The sequence below is a fragment of the Hemicordylus capensis genome, chromosome 2, assembly GCF_027244095.1.
Source record: "Hemicordylus capensis ecotype Gifberg chromosome 2, rHemCap1.1.pri, whole genome shotgun sequence".
Classification (NCBI taxonomy): domain Eukaryota; kingdom Metazoa; phylum Chordata; class Lepidosauria; order Squamata; family Cordylidae; genus Hemicordylus; species Hemicordylus capensis.
The window spans coordinates 64,812,634-64,837,232 of record NC_069658.1 but is presented as its reverse complement, the minus strand read 5'-3'; the positions used below and the strand labels follow the sequence as shown (position 1 = coordinate 64,837,232).

Genomic DNA, 24,599 nt, shown 5'->3' with positions numbered 1-24,599 from the left:
GTATCCCTGAGTGTTTCCCTTTATTATCTCCCATATAACAATAAAAAGTTGTCATTCCCTCTTATGCAGACAAGTAGAGAACTGCATGTGTAGAAGTGACTGTGAAGAGGAAGTTCATATCACCTGAGACGGGGCCAGGATCCACAAACCAGGGGGACGTTCAACTTATTTTACTGATGCCACAATCCAGTATGTGCCTACTCTGTCAGAATCCAAGACTAGGTTTTGTTTTCCAAGTTCTTTGATGCTTGAAATATGGGGGTCATCTTAAATTAAAGAGTTCTCTTCCTTTCAGGATTGTCTTAAATTTAGAGTCATCTTCTTCAGGTAAATATGGTATTTCTCTAAGGCAATATCTAAGGAATAAGTGATATCAACATAACTTTTGAATACAGTGAGCATCATCCAGACAGGAATGCCAAAGTCCCATTGAAATTAATCATATGTAAATTAGCTGTGATTAACCTGCCTCATTGATTTCAACGGTGCATAGTCAGAGTTAGTAGTCTGGGGGGCAGGGAGAAGGGATGAGTTGGTTGGATTCCACAAATTCCAGTCCAAACAACCAGTATACTTAATCTTTTTAGCCTACTTTCCAGTAGGCTTATGAGATCACCTGGCATTCCATGTGTGTCCCCCTAATCAACTTCGCAACACCTGGACCAATATGAACTAAATCGGGTGCAATTGTAGGAACACATAGGGATACCTCAATGGCATAGTTTGTGATGATGTCATCCACCCCAATTCAAGATGGTGGACACACACTTGAGGTGCAAGTGGACTAATCTGTGAACTACCTGATTTCAACCAAATTTTCTACAACTGTAGGTGCACATAAGGATGCCCCAATGGTGTAGTTTGTGATGTCATTCACCCCAATTCAAGATGGTGGACGTATAAACATTTGAGACACAAGTAGGCTAACTTGTGCACTGTCTAACCAATTTGAACCAAATTAGGTACAGTTGTAGTGAGTGACACCTCAATGGCATAGTTTGTGATGATGTCATCCAGTTCAAGATGTAAACATTTGAGGCGCAAGTGGGTTAACTTGTGAACCGCCTAACTGACTTGAACCAAATTTGCTACAGCTGTATGGACACATAGGGATGCCCCAATAGTGTTGTTTGATTATGTCTTCCACCCCATCCAAGATGGCATATGTGTGAACTTTTGAGGTACAAGTGCATTAACTTGAGGGTTGAGGACTGTTTGATTTGAACTAAATTTGATACAGTTGTAGTGAGTGACACACAGGGATACCTCAATGGTGCAGTTTGTAATGATGGCATCCACCCCAATCCAAGATGGACACATGAACATTTGAAGCGCAAGAGATCTAACTTGTGGACCTCAATTTGAACCAAACTTAATCCAGTTGTAGAAATAGTGAAAGGAAAGTAGACAGATTAGTTCTTACTAGAACAACTTGTTTGATATTAATGTGCATAGAATTCTAAGAGACTCTAGTATGAATGAAATGCATTTCTTCTTGGGTGGGGAAGGGCTTTAGGTTCCACTGCCACTCCTCCTCTAGTGGCAGCCCCCTGTGTAGAATCCACAGGAAAGAGTTATGGTATGCAAGGACAAGACAGTGGAGTTGAATCAGGAATATTAATGGTTTAATGAGGCAGATATTATTTACAGAGGCAAGTGTAGTCTGCCTTCAGTGCAATTGCTGCTGGCTGTTTGTTAGCCCCTCCTCTACTCCAGGAATGGAATAAAAGTAACTAAAGGACTTTGCAAAAGCTGGCCTGGATCAATGAATGTGTCGAACAAAAACACTACACCCTGAACCAACCAACACTGTTCACACTAGAACCCTGCCCTTCAGGAGAAGCTTTTTGGGAGTGGCAAAAATAGCCTGCCATGTTCTGTGAGCAAGCTTTGTGGTGGTTGCGATCTGTGTTGTAGTTCTATTAAGTCAAGTTTTAATTCTTTTCAGTTGGATTATATATATGAATTATGTGGGTAGTATATTCTGCTTGTGGAGGGTTTGTAAGAGTTGGACTTACAGTTAGTAGGGTTTTTAACTTGTATACCAAGATTTCCAATAATATAGCCAAATTTATTCATCTGCTACTGCGGTTGGGAAGGTTTGGAGTTTCAACATTGTGGGGTGTACCCTTCTGTTTATAACAAAATGTGGCCAGATACTTCATGTGAAACCAAACTTCCATATTAGACACATGATAAAGCTAGTGACACTTTAAAATTGTTATGAATTTAGGAGCAGGGGCATAGCATCCATTGGACAAGGGGGACAACTGTCCCCAGGCCCGGGGGGTCAGGGGACCCCACAAGGTTCTCCCTAGCTAGGGATGCTGAACTCCCCCCAAAGGCCAGCCCCTTGGGAACCAAGGCAGCGGGCAGGGGTGCCCAAAAAGAAAAGCATGTGCAGCAGAGAAATAGGGAGAGCTCTGCCCATGCCTGGCTCCTCCTCTTCCTCCTCCTCCTGCAGCAGAAGCTTCAAAGTCTGCATTGAGCTGTCGCTTTGGCAGGGACAAGGCAAGTAGAGGGTTAAAGGGAGTGAGAGGCGAGTCCTAGAGTGCCCTGAAGGCTGTTTAATAGAGTCCCATTCCCCTACCCCCCACCAGAAAGGAGACTTGGTTTTTCCCTTTTGCCTGCATCAGCATCTCCAGAAGATCTGGTGAGTTCAAAGGGCATGTGGGCTGTAGCAAGGAGGGGCAATGCAAGGGAGTTGCAGTGGAACTAGGAAGTGCCCAGGAGGGGAGCTCTGGAGTGGTGGTGGATATTGCAATAGCAGCTAATTGCCAAACCCCCTTGCATCTGACATCAGGTGCAGTGGGCATGGCTTGGGGCATGTGCACATGAAGGAAAAATGGCCGGGGCCCTGGCTGCACTTTGTCCCCCGGCTGCCTGTAAGCTCACTACACCACTGTTTAGGAGATAAAATAAACCATATTTTTACATTTTTCTTACTAGTAGCAAATATAAGAAAAACTGACATTTTGTTTGTTGTGAAATGAAGAAAACTTTCCACTGAAGTCTGATTAGTAACCATGTGCAAAATTTAATGTTAGTTTGCTCCAAAATTAAAAATCTGGTCAGATCCCCAAGGCAAGAGATAAAGACAGATTGTTCTCTGCCTTTCAGAACATTATTAATAATAATATAGCATCTTCTTTGTGTTTTCACCATCATTTAAGCAAGAGCCATGGCCTTGCCATGAGGAAGCCTCAGGCTAACACCATAATTTTTACCTTCCCAAACAAGCAAAACCCATGCACATGAAGCTCTGCACAAACAAAGGGGATTCCTCTAGGCTACTGAGGCCTTTCCTCCACTCCCTCTGCCACCTCTCAGCAATGTCATGAATGTGTGACTCAAGTAAAAGCTGGGGATCTGCACTTGTGCATGTGTGTGGGGGGGGGGGTTGCCAAATCCAACTTTGCTGGGGTGCCAAAAAATGTAGACCTTGCTCTGTATCCGGTGGCCCACCCCTTTCCATGCCCTTGGTGCTCAACCTATTTGTACTTCTTTGCAGAAGTAATTTTATAATTGCTTCCATCATAAAAACAAAGTAATCTTAGGTAGATTTAAAGCGAAATGGAAAGGTTGTGCCATTGAGTCGGTGTCGACTCCTGGCGACCACAGAGCCAAGCAGTTTTCTTGGTAGAATACAGGAGTGGTTTACCATTGCCTTCTCTCGCGCAGTATGAGATGATGCCTTTCAGCACCTTCCTATCTTCTTCTTATTATTTATTAATAATTCGATTTCTATACTGCCCTTCCAAAAATGGCTCAGGGTGGTTTACACAGAGAAATAATAAATAAATAAGATGGATCCCTGTCCCCAAAGGGCTCACATTCTAAAAAGAAACATAAGATAGACCCCAGATACAGTCACTGGAAGTACTGTGCTGGGGGTGGATAGGACCAGTTACTCTCCCCCTGCTAAATAAAGAAAATCACCACAGTGAAAGGTGCCTCTTTGCCCAGTTAGCAGGGGCTCATACAACTGGGCAGTTAGCAGGGGCCCAGTTAGCAGTGATAGGGCCCTATATCACTGATGCCCGACTGGGATTTTATTCAGAACTCTATTTTCTTCTCCATTCCCTCCTTTTCTTTCTGACTCCAGCCCCCACACTCTCTACAGGATCCCCACAGGGATAAACCTATAATTAACAAAGCATAAAAGATTGCAAGATAGCATACAGCAAGTAGTAGCCAGTGTGTTGGGCTGGAGAGGGGCATGCATTGCATTTTGCCAAGCGCACAGGGCTGAGCACTTAACATTGAACCCAGAAAGGGGGGGCAGAAGAGGCCACAGCAGAAATTAGGAATACCCCTTTATGTCTCCAGAACCGTGCATCCACAGATGGAGGAAAGATCATAGCTTAAATTTAATTTATAGACATCCAGTGGGGAACAGCATAGATAATGACAAGAGATTTGTGTGAGTAAATGCAGTTTTCACATACTTAGATTTTTTTAATCATTGCAAGTATCCATTTGTTCTGAACCTTCAGTTTTATTTAGATTACAACATCTCTCTTTAGAGATGGAAATGGATGAGAGAGGAATTCAGCCTCAACCTTGTCGTGTGATATATTTTTATCGAGAGCAGCGGGAGAATTCCTGAAATATCTGAAGTCATCAAAGGTCACCATGAAGTTTACACAAGGGGTGAACTTTGCAGTGCTCCATTTATGTTTCATATGTGGATATTCAAACAAAAGTTTACTTTATTTACTGGGAACTTCAGGAAACATGGAGGTTAAGTCAATAATGTTCCTGGCAGTCTTAACAAATTAATGTATTTAGCAGGTATGAGAAGATTGTTTATTAATGTTCTTCAAATGCATTCAGAATAGCTGCACTTTAGAGCATGATTAGTGTTTTTATAACTTTGTGACCAATCAAGAGTCTCAAAATTGGGAGGCAGGGGGATCTACCATGGAATCTTTTGTATGCATCTCAGCTTGTGGTAGGATACATCCTTATGTTTGTTTATTATAATTACTATTTGTAACTATAGACTAAGAGGGAAATCAGTAACTGAGCCCAGCCACCTTATTAGTCTTTAGTATTTCATCAAAGCTGTCTAGAGATAAGTTACCAAGCTTCTCTACAGAGAACTGAACACAGCTGAGACTGAAGCTCTTTCTGGACACACAAAGGTTTTTTTTTCCTTGCTCTGTTGCATACAAAGATCTCACTCTATCAGGAAGTCATGTAGAGACCTGCTTTCCATCAGTTGTACTAGTGTGAGAGAAGGAAGTATTAATTTTGCATTAGGGTTTGTTTAGATCGTATTTCTGTTTGGGTTCTTTACTCAGAAGCCTAGTACAGTACAGCGCTACTTAGCTTATACTGAGTCAGACTATTGGTCCACCTGGGTCAGAATTGTCTACATTAACTGGAAGGACCTCTCTAGTCAGGTGTCTTCCACAGCCCAACCTAAAGATGCCAGGGAACTGAATTTTTCATGCAAAGCATGTGCTCTGCCACTGAGCTATGGCCCGGTATGCCACGTTTCCTCACTTTTCCATTGCATTGTCTGGCTCTGAACTTGGACAAGATTAAACTTGTCAAGCCAAACAACTGTGTTCTGTCTTAGGGCCCCTGATCCTTACAATGACGAAGTGTAGGAAATGTATATAATCCATTTATATCGCATGCTTTCTACTTTTCTAAGCATTGAAAAGGCCCAGGGCAGCGCTACCAAGTTTTGTTTTCCTTTTGAATGAGACTACAGCAGAATCTTAAGGTACCTTTTATAATTACCGTTTTATTTACAAACATGCAAGCAGAGCATATGTGGAAGCAAAGAGGTGCTCCTGAAAGGTAGCTTATCTGCTGCCCCACACCAGATGCTCAGATAGAGGTTTTGTAGTGCCTTCATCCAATTCAGAATGCACTTTCTCTCTTTCAAACTGCTAACTGTAGCAATATTAAAAGACAGACTACTTCAAGTACATGTTCCAGGAGGAATCATGAAGAAGTTAAGGGCAACTCACACACCCTGCCTAGCTGGAGACAAGGAAAGAAAAATATTATTATTTATTATTATTAGGGTACTAAACCTCTTGAATTCTGGAATTCACAAGGACCTTTAGTATAATCTAAGCTAGCCTTCTGCCACTGCAAATTCACTCCCACCCAATAAATGTACAGTGCCAAAAAGCATTCAATCCAAAAATGTGCCTGGGTGTGAGGTTACTGTGGTGTTCAGCACTTGCCCCTGCATCCCCAGCAGAAAGTCAACTAGACTTGAAGTAAACACCATGTGGCTGGAAGTGATAAGGGACCATCCACAAGGGACGTAGCAACTGAACGCACACACCTGACCAGTGTTCCCTCTACTCTTTCATCTCTGTGCAGAATGAGTTTTCTTCTGGGTGGCAGTATCAAGGCAGTGTCTGCACACATGCACTCAGAATAGGGCCTTCCTGATTCAACCAGAGCAGGATCTAAAATTAACTGAGTGGACATTTTAAAACTTGTGAGCACCCACACATGTGCACATCTTAGAGGGAACGCTGCCCCTGACCCATATGAAATCCAATGAGGGATGGATGAGCAGGGAGAGGGGAGGTGGTTTCTTGACAGTTTATGCATTACGTAGCAATTTGATTGGGCCTATTGAAAGTCCATAGAGGTCAAATGATACCAGGCTGGTTCTTTGAATTACTGGATGCCAGCATGGGGCTACTTCCTTCTCTTCCTTCAAGAATCATGCATTTGCTCCTATTGTTACCTTTGCTTCTATCTTCTCTGCCATTAGCCCTGGCACTTTCTTCCCTTCCCCCTGTCGAAATTTAGATTGCAAGCTCCTTGGGACAGGGATCTATCTCTTTTGCTTGCTTTGCTGTGAATTCTTCATATACAGTGGGCTGTATTCTAAAAATTTCCTTTTGTGAAAGAGAGTCTGCCTATGAGGAGAATGAAGGCTGCCCCTTCCCTCTGCAGCCCCTAGCACCCCCCCCCATCAGGTCCCCCTGACGTTCCCCCAACCCTCAGAAGTAGATTAGGGGGCACAGAAGGACTACAAAGGGATCTGCAAACATCTTGTGCAAACAGAACTGAGCCATTTTGGAGGGGCGGTATATAAATCAAATCAAATCAATAAATAAACTTTCATGAATGAAGAAATTCTAAGAACTAGCCGACCTGCACAGAGCATCTGCGCGCTCTTTGGGGCCTGCTGTTCCCCCCTCCTGCCCCACTCTCTCTTAACCCCCTCCCCCTCCCCTTCTGCCCCACTCTCTTGCCCCACTCCCCCTCCCTCCTGCCCCACTCTCTTGCCCCCCTACACTCCGTCCTGTCCCACTCTCTCTTGCCCCCCTCCCCCTCCTTCCTGCCACAGCCAGGTCCTCCTTACCGGGGCGGTGGCAGGCCAAAAAGGGCCCCACCGCAGCCATTCCTCCTCTTGGGCGGCGAACTGGGAAGTCCCGCCACCCATTTCCCTCCCACCCCAGCCTCCAACGGGTGCTGGGGCTGTGCCCCGCCACCCGTTACCTCTCGCCAGTGCCTCCTCTCCCCTCGCCTGGGACTGGCCATCCTGCCATGCCTCCTGCTCCCAGTGGCCAGGCCTGGCCAGGCCGCTGCCACGGCCTCTTCCATACCTGGAACGGCCTGACCAGTCCAGGCCATCCCGCTGTCTCTCGCCAGGTCGGGCCACCACCTCTGCCTCCCGCCAGGTCAGGCCACCACTGCCTCCACCTCCAAGCGGCCAGCTGAGGCCACCTCCTCTGGCTGTTTTGCAGCCCACCGACACCGCCATTTTTTCTTTCCCCTCAACTCTTGCCCAAGGCCGGAACTCTTGCAATGTGTCGCAAGAGTTCCGCCGCCAAATTCAGGACACGCATGCCGGCTAAGAGAATTAATTATATGGAAGATACTAGAAGTAGATGGTTGCTATATAAATAATAATGTTTTTAAAAATCAAGGTTAGAAAGCAATTAAAGAATCCACTAAGTAATGTCCACAGACCCAAATCATAAGCATAGGTCAACTGACTTGAGGTGGGGGGTTGGTGTCATTAAGTAGTGTTTGAATTACCCAGGTGCAGCCTGAGCCTGCAGATGCTTACTGAGAAGCAAGTGCCTCTGAGTTCAAGAGGGCTCCCACATAACTGTGCATAAGATTTCAAACTTAGATTAGGAAAACCCTACACGTTGGTTAAACCAGAGGTGCACCCTAGGTAATTTTGAAGCCTGGACCTAAAGGCCTTTGGATCCCGCCCCCCTTCAAGTTAAGCATCATTTTTTAACATGTAGGTTCTTGAGGGCACAAACTACAACACCCAGGACAGACTACGGATGATTTGTGGGGCCCCAGGGGGCATGGAGGCCCTGGACTCCAGCCCCAAAGTCTAGGGGTAAGAGTGCCTCTGAGTGAAATCAAATCCAAATGGTCATGCATGGAAGCGAATTTCTCAGCATTTGTTTGCAAGCATAGTTTGCAAATTGGATCAGCCTTTTACTATACTCTTCATTTTATCCACAACAACATGATGCTTTTGTACTGGAACTAGAAGACTAGAACTGATTCTGTAAATGTTTAAAATTGGGGAAAGTGCTTGAATAGGAAAGCACCAACCCAGGAAAATCACATACAGTATGCTAGAAAGCCTATTAAATATGCTTTAATTGTTTGGTCAAATATGCCTATCATCACAAAAGAGCCATTGATGTCACAGAGCAAGAAAGTTATTTTATTTGTGTGCAATGTTTATTTTAAAATGACAAGTTTGAGATCCCTTTGAAACACTTCTTTTTCTTTCTGTGTTTTTAAAGGATTTTTGTATGATCCATGGAACCCTATCTTAATCTTATTTTTTCCTAGCTTTAAAAAAAAAAAAGACATAGTGGAGGTGGATTCCTAAGTCGTCTGAAGAAACCCAAACTTTGTCTGGTTCAGCAGCTTCAGTCAATGTCAGGACGAAAAATGGAATGCTTTTCACATGATTACCTTCGCTAGCTAGCCAGTAGGTGGGTGTGTTGAACAGAAGAAAGCAGGAGGAAGGAGCCTGTCAGCCTGCCTCTCTGGCTAATTAGCTCAGCCTACAACAAAGATAAGCGAGCCAGGGAGGAGGACCCCCTGAAGGGTCTTTTGAATCTGGGCAATGTCTGATTGGCAGATGTTGAAAGAGATTCTTTGGTAATCCAGTTCATCAATGAAGTGCATACATTCAGTACAGGACTGGAAGTATTCAGGCATGTGGACACTTTGTGGATGCAGTCTGGAGAAAAGCAGACCAAGATGGACAGAACCTTGGAATCTCTACAACATATAATTTCCCAAGTCCTGCCTCACAGAGACCCTGCACTTGCATTTAAAGACTGTAAGTACCAAACAAAGTTTCTGAACTTCTGAAGTGATATTTGCATTCACATCACATTAAAATTTGTAACAGAGGCATTGCAGAGGACAGTCTATCAAATAACCTGATACTGTTTTTCATACTTCAGTACATCTTTCCACCTCCTGCGGGTTGGTGTGTATGTCTCTGTGAGGTGGGTGATATTTTTCAAGAATGTGACTATTTTAAAAAACAAAAATGAATCTGCCTTCTTTCCCTGTAAGGTAATTGAGACCCAGAGAAATATGTTTCATTTTCTGATGAATTGTTTAATATAGTTTATCGCAATCACAGAATATAATCATATTTACCATACTCACTTCTACCTCTAGGAGAGTTTGAACAGTTAAAAGCTTGATGCAAATTTTTTAGACTGTTTATCATAATGCATTTACCATATTGCTTAGATTGACATATATTCTGTAATCAAAGCATGCATTATCCTACAAATAAATATAACCAGACATAAACTCATGCTCTCTCTCTCTCTCTGCTATATCTAAAAACAATGTGTTCATCTCTAATCTTTTTTTATTTTTTTACTAAAGGTAGCTGAAATTTAGCTCCAAGGAGCTGTCTGTTGGTGTCTGAAATGGTTACAGTTAGCTTGCTCAATATTAAACTGAGCCTGCAATATCTGTGGATAATGCAACTGAAGTTTCATTTATGGATCCCACTGTAGTATCTTCTGAAAAAGTAAAGTGCTACTTCATGTGAGAAAGACATCCGAATCTAGACCATAATCACTTGCATCTGAGCTCAGCAGAGCAAAATTCCTGAATAATATTATGCAGAAGCAGAACACAAAATTTTCCACAAAATTTTCTCTCAATGAATGTAACCACTTCAGAATGTAGTCTCGCCTTCTCTAAGGTTCTTTTTTGTTTCTTCTAAGGTTCTTATTTGGTTTAGCTCATTGGGTTTTTAAAAATATATATGTACATTATAGAAACTGTTATAATTTCAGGCTACATTGTTCAGTACAAAATATTACACAAAGATGTATACATATTGTATACATACTGTGTTACTTTTGCAATATGACACAGAGCAAGTTGATTTTAATCTATATTACATTCTGCAGCAATATGTGGGAGGAACTTGAAACTTTAAAGAAATGTCTGTTTAGTTCTTTTGTCAGTAGCTTTGTTAAGAGTTAGAAACTTCAGGCTTTTGCATTCTTTCAAAATGAGTATGGAATGAATGACTTTAAATAAGCAGTTGGCGAGAGAGCAAAGCTGTGTATGGAACTGTTATTCCATACAGGCTTTTGACAGAAATCAAGAGTTAGACAGATAAACACAAATAGAGCTTCCTGGGCCACCCAGAAGGAATACCCTGTGCTTTTATGGCAAACCCACACTGAGCTCTACTTTTTATTATGAAGCTGTGAGAGCAGATGCGTCTCATAAGCAGAAAGAATTTGATCTAGAAAAGGTGGGAAAGGGAGGCATTTTTTTCCTTCCATTGTGGCAGATTCCTCAAGATCATCTGACAAAGTTTTGATTGGAAGTGTATGTACTGGACTCTCAGACAAAGATATTGTGACCACCCACAGATCTGTGGGCTGAAAGAATGGCTATTATATAGAAGAAAAGCACATGGCAAATACAATGGGGTTAGAATATCATTTTCACTGGAATCCTATGACAGTCTGGGTCCAATCATACAAATACAATGAATATTTATATACCGCTTTTCAACAAAAGTTCCCAAAGCGGTTTACATAGATAGAATAAATAAATAAAATGGCTCGCTGCCCCCAAAGGGCTCACAATCTAAAAAAGAAACATAAGATAGACACCAGAAACAGCCACTGGAGGTATGCTTTGCTGGGGATGGTTAGGACAGTTGCTCTCCACCTGCTAAACAAAGAGAATCACTACTTTTTAAAAGGTACCTTTTTGCTCAGTTAGCAGGTGACTAACCATTAAAAATAGTTTTTCCAATAGAGGCATTAGCACTATTGAATATATCATACATTCTAGATTTCATCCTTTTATAAGCTGTTGAGTACAATCCATGCCCCTTAATGTAGAAGGGAATTAAAATCGAGTAAACCATACGGCACAGCAGGAAAATGACTTGATTAGCAAGCCAGAGGTTGCCAGTTTGAATCCCCACTGGTATTTTTCCCAGACTATGAGAAACACCTATATCGGACAGCAGCGATATAGGAAGATGTTGAAAAGCATCATCTTATACTGCGTGGGAGATGGCAATGGTAAACCCATCCTGTATTCTACCAAAGACAACCACAGGGCTCTGTGGTTGCCAGGAGTCGACACCGTCTTGACGGCACACTTTACCTTTAATCCATAGTGTTTGAGTATTTCAAATATTGCATTACTATATAGTCTGAAACATCCCTGTTCTGAAAATGATTATGGGGGCCAAGTTGGTATTTCAACTTCCAGTGGTGATTTTATGCTATAAATAAAAATGCCAGGTGTATTTTCATTGCACTTTCTCAATGCTTAAAGGAGATATACTACATTACACTGGGTTTATGGCTTTTCACTGTCCTTGAAAATGGATCTGGGGGGGTCAAGCAGGGATTTGAACCTGAGGAGCAGAATTGAACATGCACATCAACTTGCATTCAACTATCTCGGTCCTCAAGGCAGATAGCCCCATTGCAGTGTATTTTGACTTTTCCTCCCCACTTTGAAAATATTAACTTATTTAATATATTTATATACTGCCTATTACAGACATCTCAAGGCAGTCTCAAGACAGTTTACAAAATATGCACGGATTGAGCTAATAACTGAAATTAAAATATAAATGTGCCCTAAACACTTCTGTATCAAATTTCATTCTAATATCTCAGTTTTCAAGGAAGATGGCATTTTGCAAACAAACACAGAATACCAAATTAGAAGCCCCACTTCACTTGGCCAATAACATCCTCTAACTCCACAGCCCAGAGGAAAATGGCAGAATGTGTGCTCTCCTTTGAATACTGCTTCTGGAGATGAGCTATTGGACCATATGGACCAATGGTCTTAAACAAGTAGGCTGCTGTTATGCTAACTGAAAAGAGGTAAGACTTGCTGTACCTATTTTAGGCTCTTCACATGAGCAGTGTGAAGAGTCTAGAGGGGAGTTGCTGGGAGAGCGGTTTTGACCCACTCTCCCCACAGATGTGCTCAGTCGTCCCTGGGCAGCAAGATCAGCCGCCCAGATGATTACCAGCTCTGTCACAGTGCCGGTGCAAGTGGCAGGGTTTGGAGGCCTCCTGGCCCTGAACGTCCCTGAAAGCATCATGCAAGGTGCTTCTGGGGAGCCTCCCGATGCCTGGAGGCTTGCAGTTGTGCCGCAACAACACAGCCGTGCCGCAACAACCCACTTTTTGGGCAACCTTGCGCCTGAAACCTGGGTTAAGAGGCAGGCTACACAGGAGGGTTTGCCTCTGAGCCGCTGCTGGGAACCATGCAGCTCCCATTGGTTCTCACGCATGGCTAAAATCTGGCTGTGCTTCCCTAGCCCGATTTTAGCCGCACATGAGAATAGCCTCTTTGAAAGAAAAATAAACCTAGCAATGACATGAGGTGACCATGCAACAAGCACCTCAGACCAAGTTCATTACTTCAGTGTTCTCACAGCACCTCTGAAGGTTCTTTCAGGCACAAAATGATCATCCAGAGACAACTTAAAGGATGGATTTTCCAAAGTCCCAAAGCACTTTGTTGTTGTTAGTTTTTATTTCCCCTGCTAACTGGGCAAAGAGTCACCTTTTTAATGTGGTGATTCTCTTTATTTAGCAGGAGGAGAGTAACTGGCCCTATCCATCCCCAGCACAATATCTCCAGTGACTGTTGCTGGTGTCTATCTTACATTTCTTTTAGATTGTGAGCCCTTTGGGGACAGGGATCCATCTTATTTATTTATTATTTCTCCATGTAAACTGCTTTGGAAACTTTTGTTGACCAGAGCCTGATATTCTGAACTGACCTAAGGGGAAGTGCATCATAACATTGACCCAGGGCAGTTATCTGGTTGTTTAAAAGGAGTACCTAACATGGACTGGGCTCTGTATGTGTGTGTTGTGTGAGATAGCAACCAGAACTGTGGGGTGTGTGTGTGTTTGGCAGTGTAACACTAATTTGCGCCTATAGGGAAACAACTCGTATCATAGGAAAAAAGGGGGGGAAGAAAAAAGTCCTCTGGCATCACCAGTCAGTCCCCAAAGCCACTTACAGGATCCTTTCAAAGTCCTGTACCTACAGAAGACCAGATTCATTTGTCATAGGAGCAGAGGTGACTGCAAAGAAACAAGAGTGCTCCTTCAGCAGGTCAGCCTATTCATGTGTATTTGTAATGACTGATTCAGGTTGTTTCAAGAACAGTCAAAGGCAACTGGATTAAAACCAAGCTAGAAAAGTACAAGTTTTTGAAACCTCCATTCCATGGCTATTGCAATTTTTCCAGTGGTTTAGCTTTCAGCAGGCCAAAAAGGAACTACGAAAGAGGATAATAAACACTCTGGTCTTCTTTGGAGACCTACTCCATAATATTTTTTCTTAAAGCCACAAGTACATTTTAACAGCCAGATCAGATGGCAGCCTGGTGACCACAATCCCTGTGGGTTTTTCCCTCTCAAAGCCTAGCTATGTACTCACCTACATTCCTCATATTAACTGTTTTTATTAATCATTGAGTTCAGATCAGTGATTGAAACCTGCACGGAAGCCTCATCCTGGGCCAATTTCAGGACATACAAGGCGTTCTGGTAAGAAATAATCTGCCTACAACTGGACTACATTACGGTAGGGATAATTTTATTATCCCTACAACTGGACTACATTTGGTCCAAATCGGTTAGGCAGTTCACAGTTTAACACACCTGTGCCACAAAAGTTCATGCATACAGCATCTTGAGTTGGGGTGGATGAAATCATCACAAACTATGCCTTTGAGGTATCCCTTCAACTGTACCAAATTTGGTCCAAATCTGTTCCCAGTTGTGCCTCAAACATTCATGCAGCTGCCATCTTGAATTGGGGTGGACAACATCATCACAAACAATCCTGTTGAGGTGTCCCTATGTGTCCCTACAACTGTACCAAATTTGGCTCAAATCACTTAGTCCACATCCAACATCTTGAATTGGGGTGGATGACATTATTACAAACTACACAATTGAGGTGTCCCTATGTGTCATTCACTACAACTGTACCAAATTTGGTTCAAATTGGTTAGATGGTCCACAAATTAGCCCACTTGCACTTCGAATGTTTATGTGTCTGCCATCTTGAATTGGGGTGGATGACATCATCACAAACTACACCATTGAGATGAGTCCCTATGTACCCATACAGCTGTAGAAAATTTAGTTAAAATTGGTTAGGAAGTTCACAAGTTAGCCGACTTGCACCTCAAACTATACCGTTGAGGTGTCCCTATGTGTCTGTACAACTGTACTAAATTGGGTTCATGTTGGTCCAGGCATTGCAAAGTTGATAGAGGGACACAGGCACACACACAGATAATGCCGAGTGATCTCATAAGCTTAATTTTCTTAAATAAAACCACTCATCCAGGGGTTCAAACTCTGCTTTTGAATTTGTCTTTGGCAAAAGGCCTAGTGGGGCAAAGGGCCAAGATCCCCATTTGAAATAACATGATCCACACAGCCACCAGGAAACCTCCCAAAGAAATAGGGAAATTTCATGCTCATCAACTACACAAAGGACTAACCAGCAATAAATCACTGGTAACTGCAATCTCGGAAGGCAGCAGGCAGCCTGTGAGTGAGGATAAGCTTGAATCTGATGACAATTTGCCAAGAGAGGAGAAGTAAGGACAGCAGTAGCAGAGTTGGATTCATCAGAAACTAGTACAGTAGCTAGTTGTTTGTATATCAGTTGATCTTGAAGCTGTTCTCAGCCATACTCCATCCTCATTCTCTAATACAACCATACAATTTTCTTAAGTTCAGGAAGACATTGCAGTGCTCCTAAGCAGGGAGCATTAGACATCTGGGCCAACATACTGCACATGGGTACGTCAGCCAGTAACATTACATGCATACCAGTTGTGCAGGTTCTACAAGTTGCACAAATGCAAAAGTTGCATAAATGATATTACATGACAGTAAGTCCATTATTTCCAGTGGGCTTGCTCTCATGTATCATCATTTGCACTTGCACAACCTGCACGCATGCAGCATTACTAGGCTGATGTACCCTTGCACAGGGGCCCATTTGCATGTAACATGAAACCAGAGGTGAAAGGACCTCCGTTTTCAATTTCTGCATGTCTGAATGCGGGCAACTGCGTTTACGGCAGCAAATGGACCCGTGGTTTCCCTCCCTGGACAGTGATTTGCACCTCTGGCTTGTAGTGAGGTTTGCCACATGGACCTCCAGTTCTGTGGTGCTAGTGTTACATCTGAATGCGACACTGCAATCTGGTTGCTTACTTTGCATCCAGAGTTGAGGGAGGAAGCTCTTCCCTTGCGCTGGCTGCTATTGGCTGCTGGGGCTGCCAGTTCAAGAAGTAAGCCCCGGCAGCCAGTTCCCCCTTCTCTCTGCAGTCTCACTGGGATGTGTCCATTGCTGGGACACATGGGATCAGTGTTCCCTCTAAGGCGTGCACACATGCACGCGCTCACAAGTTTTTTGATGTCCGCTCAGTTAATTTTAGATCTCACTCAGGTTGAATCAGGAAGGCCCCACTCTGAATTTACATGCCCACACACTGCCTTGATACTGCCACCCAGAACAAAACTCATTCCACACTCAGATGGAGAAAATTAGAACACTGCTCTCCAGTACATCTGAGTTCGGATGGGAGAGTGGGGGGAGGGGCATGCAGAACACACGGTTCCACATTACGTGCAAATGTGTTAAGTATTTGACTTCAGTATTTGAAATGTGTTCAGCCTTGACGTCTGTTTTATTCAGGTTCATCATTATTCTTTAACTCTCCCGTTCAGAAAGTACATTTTAAAAGTGCTTCAGTAACCAGCCTGGACTCTTTGAACTGGTTTAGACACATTTCATGCAGAAGAATGTCAAACTTGAAAAATAAAATAGTCAGCAGGACTGTGATAAACTTTGAGGCCTATTCAGGTTCTGTCCACTTCAGCCCAAAATGAAGCACCATCTGGGGGAGAGAAGTGGGGTTGAAGTGAAGCAAAGCAAAGCATACCAAGCCTGCCAGCTCCTCAAAGCTTTGCTTTGGCCTCCCACCCCTCAAACTACTTACCAGGGCTGGCAGGGCAAGGAGAAAAGGCTCTTTTTCTATTCTGAGCCCTTTGGGGACGGGAAGCCATTTTATTTTTTTATATCTATATAAACTGCTTTGGGAACTTTTGTTGAAAAGCAGTCTACAAATATTCATTGTATCATATCTAGTATGTATTTTCATAACCCATCTAGAGGGAGCAAGTAGCCACATTCCATGGCTTGATTTTAAAGAGGACACTTCTTTACTGGTGCAGGTGATCCTGGGATTTGTAGTTTTTTCTTAGGCTACAGTGATTGAAGCTGTGGTCTGGAAGGGCCAAAGTCGACGACAGGGCATCAGACTTGTGTGTCATAAAGTGGGTCTGCTGCTGAACAAATTAGGTGGCGTGAACCAGTGGTCCTCGTAATTTTTTTCCATCTCTGTGCAGAATGAGTTTTGTTCTGGGTGGCTGTATCAAGGCAGTGTGTGCGCATGTGCATTCAGAGTGGGGCCTTCCTGATCCAACCTGAGCAGGATCTAAGATTAATTGAGCAGACATTAAAAAAAAACTTGTGAGTGCATGCATGTGTGCACACCTTAGAGGGGACAGTTGTGTGAACAGAAAACAAATTGGGGTGTGTGTGTGTGTGTGTGTGTGCAAGTTATTTCCCCCACCTTCACTGTTCTGTCTAAACTGTTTTCTGTAAGCCATTATTTTTCTCCCAGTGTGACTCTAAGACAGAAAATTCCTTCTGAGAGCAAAGAAAGCTTTAAAAAAGATATATAAACATCTACTGTGGCAGACCAGTTGTCCACTCAGTATTGTCTACACTAGTTGGCAGCAGCTCTCTAAGCAGGATCTTTCCCAGCCCTACCTGGAGAGGCCAGTGATTGCACCTAAGACTTCTGCAGGCAAACCAGGTGTTCTACACTGAGCTTTGATCTCACAGAACCCTTGTCTCATACCTGAAACGACTTCTTGTAAACTGCCCAGAGACGTAAGTTTTGGGCTGTATAAAAATATGTTAAATAAATAAATAAAATAAAATATACTTCTGTTAATCTGCATTATAGATGCTATAATAATGATCTACCTAGCAGGGCTGTTGTAGGATTGCTGACATAACATAGGTGAAACACTCTGAATGCTTAGAAAAGCACAATAGGAATTATTGGTGATTATTGCTTCAAAAACTCAGTTCTCAAGGTACAGCTTCCAGTATAAACCACAGAGTTCTAGTCCCTGTCAATGATGAATGGACTCCACCTTCCAAGTATAGAAAGTTAGTATCTTCGTATTTCATCAGATTTGGATGGGGCAACTAAAGAATGGTGTAACCCCTGCTAACTAAGCAAAGAGGCATCTTTCAAAATGGTGATTCTCTTTATATTTAGCAGGGGGAGAGCAACTGGCCCTATCCAACCCCAGCACAGCATCCCTCCAGTGGCTATTGCTGGTATCTGCCTTATGTTTCTTTTTAGATTGTGAGCCCTTTGGGGACAAGGGACCATCTTCTTGATGTATTATTTATTTTTCTATGTAAACCGCTTTGAGAACTTTGGTTGACAAGCAGTATATAAATATTGTAGTAGTAGTAGTAGTAGTAGTAGTAGTAGTAGTAGTAAAGGAATCAAGTGTGGGATTCTATAATACTCCCCTTTCAGTTAGTGGAAGAGGAAAATAATACTGGAAACTGTTCACACACAAAGTGGAAGGTCCCACTCTTGCAATGATACATAGTTGTGAAATGTTAGATTGTGGTGAACATGGATGCTTTGTATAAGTAACAGCACTTGTTCATTTGTCTCAGGTGATGTGTCAGTATCATTTTGGCCCATGAGGCAGCACAACTGATATGCTACCATCCACTTAACACTGCGCTGTGTGCCAGCCATTTCTCCAAAATGGTGGGGCATCAGCTGGCTGCCATTTTTTGTGAGTTAATCAATGGTTGATGGGTGCTGGCTACAAGCATGTAGTACACACCTGAAAGGAGGGGCTGCAGGTCACTTTGAGGCTGTTCTCACGAGCAGCCAAGACCGGGCTAGGGCAGCTAAGTCCAGGCTTGGCTGCCCATGTGGTTCATGCTGGCGCTGCAGCAGCAAACCCGCCTACAGAGCCAACTGGTTAGCTGAGGTCAAGGGGCCAACTGCTCATGTGCAGTGCTGGCACAGGAGCGGGCTCCCGGCCATCACCGGGGGGGGGGATCATCATAATGTACCGCACACTTGCATGGTGCATTGTGGGATTTCTGGGGGCCAGGATCACACATCCTGACCCCCATACCTTTGCACTACCTGTGGCAGCAGTGGACTGTCTAGGCACACAATCCATGCACCCTGGCTCTCCCAGACCAGGATCGTCTGTAGGAAGGTGAGCTTCTGCCTTCCCCGCCACCCGCTCTCAAAAGATCGTGAGAAAGGGCTTTCTGTTTCCTCCCCGGTGTGTGTGTGTGTGTGTGTGTGCGTGCGTGCGTGCGTGCGTGTGTGTGTGTGTGTGTGTGTGTGTGTGTGTGTGAAGCCAGTGTGAAGAGAACTTTTAGGCTAGAATGGAAGTGACCAGGCAAGAGATGCAGCCTCTTAAGTTGCAAGGGCCCGTCAAATGGGAAACAGATGCAATCTGTTGCTGACTTCTAGGAATGATCTGCAGTCTTCCCAATTTCATCCAATCCTCAACTTGTGTATATGTGTAAATAAACCAAATATTGCAAAGACACCATCAGTCTGCAGTGATTCTCCATCTAAGAGAAACCAAAGTGTGCTGAAAACCTCTGGAACTTTTCAGCACTAAGGGAAATGAGGCAACCAAGACAGTGTAACCATATGCTCATGCCATTTGACAAGCCAACACATTGTGTTGTATGTTTGGCCTGAAGAAATATATGCAGGACTGAAACCTCAGCATCACAGTTGTTACTCAAAGCTGAAGATCAGGCACATGGAGGCAAATATATGAAACCTGTATGCACCAGATGGCCTACAGTCCAGTTTATTATCCATATTGGCAAAATGGGATTGTAGACCCATCCATATTTTTGTAATTGGTTTATCAAGAGCAATTTCATTCAGAAAAACAAAGAAAATTATTTATCCTATAATAGTTAATGTAGCAATTTCAGTCCACAATGCTGGCATTTTTCTCTTTCTACACATTTAAGCAATCTAGTTTTACTAAACTGAGCCCAGCTTTTACAACTTTAGTGTGAGGTGTGTGTTAAATTATAGCCCCTAATGGGAGGCAGCTGCAAGAAGGTGCACTTATAAGTTATGGTATTTGTTTAAATGATATGGCTCTACTGATTACGTGCCACAGATTGACTGAGGAAGTGGAAGACAATTTTAGTAGCCTTGCACAAAAGAATCTTCCATGATTAAAAAGTATATTAAATATGAACTGTATTAAACTCCAAAGTCCTATATTTTTCTCTACTGTCAAATGGTTCTTTAATAAGACTCTGACAAGTTAGTTAAAACAACCCTTCTAAAAAACCCCTTTAAAGTTTCAAACCCTTTTTAAAAGTTTCAAACTGACTAAGCAGGAAATACTTACTGTGTGTGTTCTTTATAAACGGCTCTTTTGTGACAATGAAATATTTTCAGGGTTATGGCTCGCCCTGCATTCCATGCTGCTGGTAAGATTGCAAAACCTCTGCTTTGAAAAGTCTCCATCAATCTTAACAATTCACTCTTCACATAACAGCCATCACAAATTCATGGGGTGCTGTGCACTGTCCTACCTATTGCCAGTTTAAACATGAGATGATCTTGTCTTTCTGCTCTTGTTGGTTAGAGTAACGGTATCCAATGTCAAAAAGCCAAGTTTAACAAATCTGGACATATGGATAAGTTTAAATGATGTATTCTGTCAGTCTTTGTAAACACTGTAGGGGAAGAATGGCAGTTCAGCCACCAAATAGCAGAGCGAAACAAGTTTGGTGAGAAAGCAGCAAAGCAAGAGGTCTTGAGACAGTTCTTTAGTACTGAAGAACTACAAGGATTTCTTTAAAGAAAAGGTTACAAACAAATGTGAATAAGCCTGCAGCTTAATTTCAGCTGTAGCTCATGGCTGAAGAGAGAGACCAAAACAAACAGCCATCTCTGAAGAGACAAAATGGAGACTAACCCTGGAAGAACAAAGAGGAGAGGAGTCCAGCACTTTTATCCATGACCCTATCCCCACCCTCCCAGTGGTCACTATGAGACATTGCAGCTGAGAGCTGATGCTGCCAGGGTCCTAGCTCCAACAGACAATACTGAGCTAGGTGGACCAGTGGTCTGACTTAGTAGTAGGCAGCTTTCTATGTCCCTGTGAGTGTATAGACATCTGTAAACGTGTAGGGATGGGACCGGACCGGTCCGGAGGCCATTGTAAAGGCCTCCGGACCGGTCCGGACCTTGGTGGTTCGGTTCGGGGGTGGGGGGTAGCCTTAAGAGCGGCGGGAGGGTTTACTTACCCCTCCCGCCGCTTTCCCGCTCTGGCGCCATAATCTTCAGAGTAATGCACGCGTGCACGCGCAAAGCACTCCGGGGAGGTTTGCAGAGCAGCAGCGGGGAAGGGGCGGCAGGGAGGTATCCTGCCGCCCCAATTACTCTGAAGATTACGGCGCCAGAGCGGGAAAGCGGTGGGAGGGGTAAGTAAACCCACCGCTCTTAAAGCTACCCCCCACCCCAGTGCCGGACCGCAGTGTGGCGGTTCCATGCACACCCCTATACACTCATATAACATAAGGTCTGAACAAGGCTACTGTTGTGCATGGTTTGCTATGGAGATAAAGATCTTACGTTATGTAAGTTTCTTTGCAGCATACCAATGTTATTCTAACATACCTCATATTAGAAAAGCTCCACCTCATTTTTAATCCCCCCCCCGAGACCTAACCCTCTAGAAATATGTTTGAATGTAGGCGGCTCTCCCCCTGAACAAGGCTAGCCTCTGTGGACTGGGCTACTGTTGCCATTAGCAACAGTATAAATCAAAAGCTACAGTCTGGATTTTGGTCTTTCTTGCGAGTTTCTTCTTGAACAACATTTATTATCACCATGAATTTTTTTACTCACTCAACTTCAGCTTCTCAAACTGAGAATTGAGGCTGAGGGATTCAAGGGCGTCTTTGGGCAGATTCATTCATTCATTTGATTTCTATACTGCCCTTCCAAAAATGGCTCAGGGAAATTACACAGAGAAATAACAAATAAATAAGATGAATCCTTGTCCCCAAAGAGCTCACAGTCTAAAAAGAAACATAAGATAGGCACCAGCAACAGTCACTGGAAGTGCTTTAAGTTTGTCTCACTTATGACATTTGTCCCACTCTTCTTCAAAGGAGCTCAGGGTGGTTCTTTCCCACCTTCCACCACTTGATCCTCAAAACAACCATGTGAGTTAAGTTAGGCAGAGAATGAGTGACAGGCCGAAAATCAACCCAGCGAGCTTCACGACTGAGTGGGGATTTGAACCTGGGTCTCCCCAGTCCTAATCCAATACTCTAGAACAGTGTTTCCAACATTCTTCATCCAGAGGCAGATTTATATTAAAAGAAATTGAGGCACACTCCCTCTCACAACCGACCAACCGTTTTTCTATTACTATTTATTTATTCTAGCCTTGGAGACAAAGTGCAAACATTGCCACCCCTTGGTTTGCCCCATAATGCACTGAGAAGGATGGATCTCTCCCACTGCATAATAGAGCAAGAGGCCCCTAAAATCAGGGAGTTTCAACTCCTTGCTTTTGCAGCCAACAACCTCCCTTATGCACCGAGAGGAATCAGCAAACAGGAATACAGGAACAGGAACTAGTGAACAAGTATACAGGAGCTTTGCATGGATTTTAGCAGGGAAGTATGCGAGGGAGCTTGAAAGGAGTCCCCTTGATCACAAGGAGCCCAGCAGGAAGAGATGCTCATATTCTTGGGAAATGAAGTTTGAACTGTTGAATAGCTGACAACTTTCAAATAAACAATCTCCAAATACTTTAAACAGCCAATAAAATCAGTAATGAAGATAGGAAGCCAGCAGGGAAAGGAGTGCACCCCAGTGTATTGCACAGTGTTGCATGTATGACTATCTGCTTGATGGGCAGAAATTGTGGGTATGTACTCAGTGCAAGGAGTTCCTGGTTCTTAGGGAACATGTTTGTTCCCTCAAAGCCAAGATGGCTGATCTGGAGAAGCTCAGAGAGGTACAAGGACGAGACTTCTACAGATGTGATAGAGGCATCCCACTCGAAGGCTGATGGTTCCTCTGCTGTCAGGAAGAATGAAGGACTTGGGGAAGGAGGGCATGATTCTGAGGAAGAGGGAAGCTCTCCCTTAGAAGGGACCCCTTCGTGAATGATGAACTCATATCCTCTTGCACAGGGGATACTCCTATGGGGGTAGGGCCATCCTAGTAGTGGGTGATTCAGTCATTAGGGGTATAGGGTGATGGACCTGTGACCCAAGTGTAGACTGCACAGTGACTTGCCTGCCTTGTGCGAAGGTTGCGGACATCATGCTGTATCTAGATAGGCTATTAGGCAGTGCTGGGGAGGAATCAGCTGTTGTAGTGCATTGAGGCAAACAGGCTCAACAGGAATGTGGCCCCTCCTACCAGGTGTGACTTACTCAGCCCTAGCTGGCTCCTCCCACTGTCTCTCTCCAGGTAAGACAGAAACTAAAACTGAAAGCCACAAAAACAAGCCCTGGCAAAAACCAGACACAGACACACACACGGGGACTTCTCCCCTAATGAGATACCAGCCCCTCAAAATCTCCCCCACTCCTGTAGGTTTGTTTGAAGAAAAATGTTTTGTGGTTTTTTAAGAAAAGCTCGCTACCTTCTCAGGTCTGCTTCTCCTCTTCCCAGAGTAGGCTTCAAACTGAGGCAAACAGGCTCAAAAGGAATGCAGCACCTCCCTCAAGGTGTGACTCACCTCAGCCCTAGCGGGCTCCTCCCACTGTCTCTCTCAAGGCAAGAGAGAGACTAATGTTCTGAGCAAATTGATGGAAAGCATTCTCAAGGATAAAATTGTTAAGCATATAGAAGAATAGACCTGCTGAAGGAGAATCAGCATGGCTTCTGCAAAGGTAAATTTTGCCTCACTAACTTTTTGGAGTTCTGGTTTTAAGAAGGGTTGAGATACATGGAGGACAGGTCTATCAATGGCTACAAGTCTGAGGGCTATAGGCCACCTCCAGCTTCAGAGGCAGCATGCCCCTAAACACAATTTGCAGGGGAGTAACAGCAGGAGAGAGGTTATGCCCTCAGCTCTTGCCTGTGGGCTTCCCAGAGGCATCTGGTGGGATACTGTGTGAAGCAGGATGCTGGACTAGATAGGCCTTGGGCCTGATGCAGCAGGGTTGTTCTTATGAGAGGAGCATATCCTTCCCAGTGCATCATGGGGCAATTCAGCTCCAAATGTGGGCAATTTAAATTCCCCACTCTTGAAGCTAACTCAGAGCAAGTAAGTGTGGCACACTGGCCAGTGTCCTGTGGTGCACTTGTGTGCCCTGGCATACTGGTTGGGAAACACTGCTTTAGAACACACCACACTATTTCTCTTATAACCATGATAGGTTTTGAACAGAAGCCTCTCAGATCCTAAATGTTAAAATGAACTTTAGACCAAATGGCACTGACTATTTTAGATTAGCACAAAAAACTCAGGCACCACCACACTCACTATGGTGTCAATTTCACTTTACCTGTTAATCAGCGTTTGTTTTTTGTTTTTGTTTTTTAAGAGGTATTGAGTCACAAGCCTGCCTGAAACTCACACCAGCTAGCCTGGAATCACTGCTTCTCATAGAAGCCTTATGAGAACTAGCTTTGGTTACTCAGTGGTAAAGGAAAAGCACATTGCACATGCTCAGAAGCACATTCTTGATATTGCTTCACATAACCTAGAGTGGAGACAGGGCTAAATGGGGGGAAAGGGGATGAGACAGTCAAGTTCTGGTGAACTTTGGCTCAGTCGAGCCCTCTCAATGCTGTTCCATGAATAGGTCCGGGTTCAGACAAAATATGAAACTGGAGGTGCATTCACCCCCAGTTTCTCTGGCCAAACATCCAATCCTGGGGAACTGGAGTTAAAAGAAAAAAATGGACC

The 24,599-nt window shown here is 43.7% G+C and overlaps 1 protein-coding gene across 2 annotated transcripts in view; it reads left to right on the top strand.

Moving 5' to 3' along the window:
* The first annotated feature begins 2,676 nt into the window (after positions 1-2,676).
* LIX1 (limb and CNS expressed 1) overlaps positions 2,677-24,599 on the top strand; it is a 69,330-nt gene continuing 47,407 nt past the window's right edge. For both annotated transcript variants that reach the window (XM_053293853.1, XM_053293852.1), the window contains exon 1: positions 2,677-9,316. In XM_053293853.1, the coding sequence (XP_053149828.1) occupies positions 9,208-9,316 (109 nt within the window). In that variant the 5' untranslated portion in view covers positions 2,677-9,207. The remainder of the gene's footprint in view (positions 9,317-24,599) is intronic.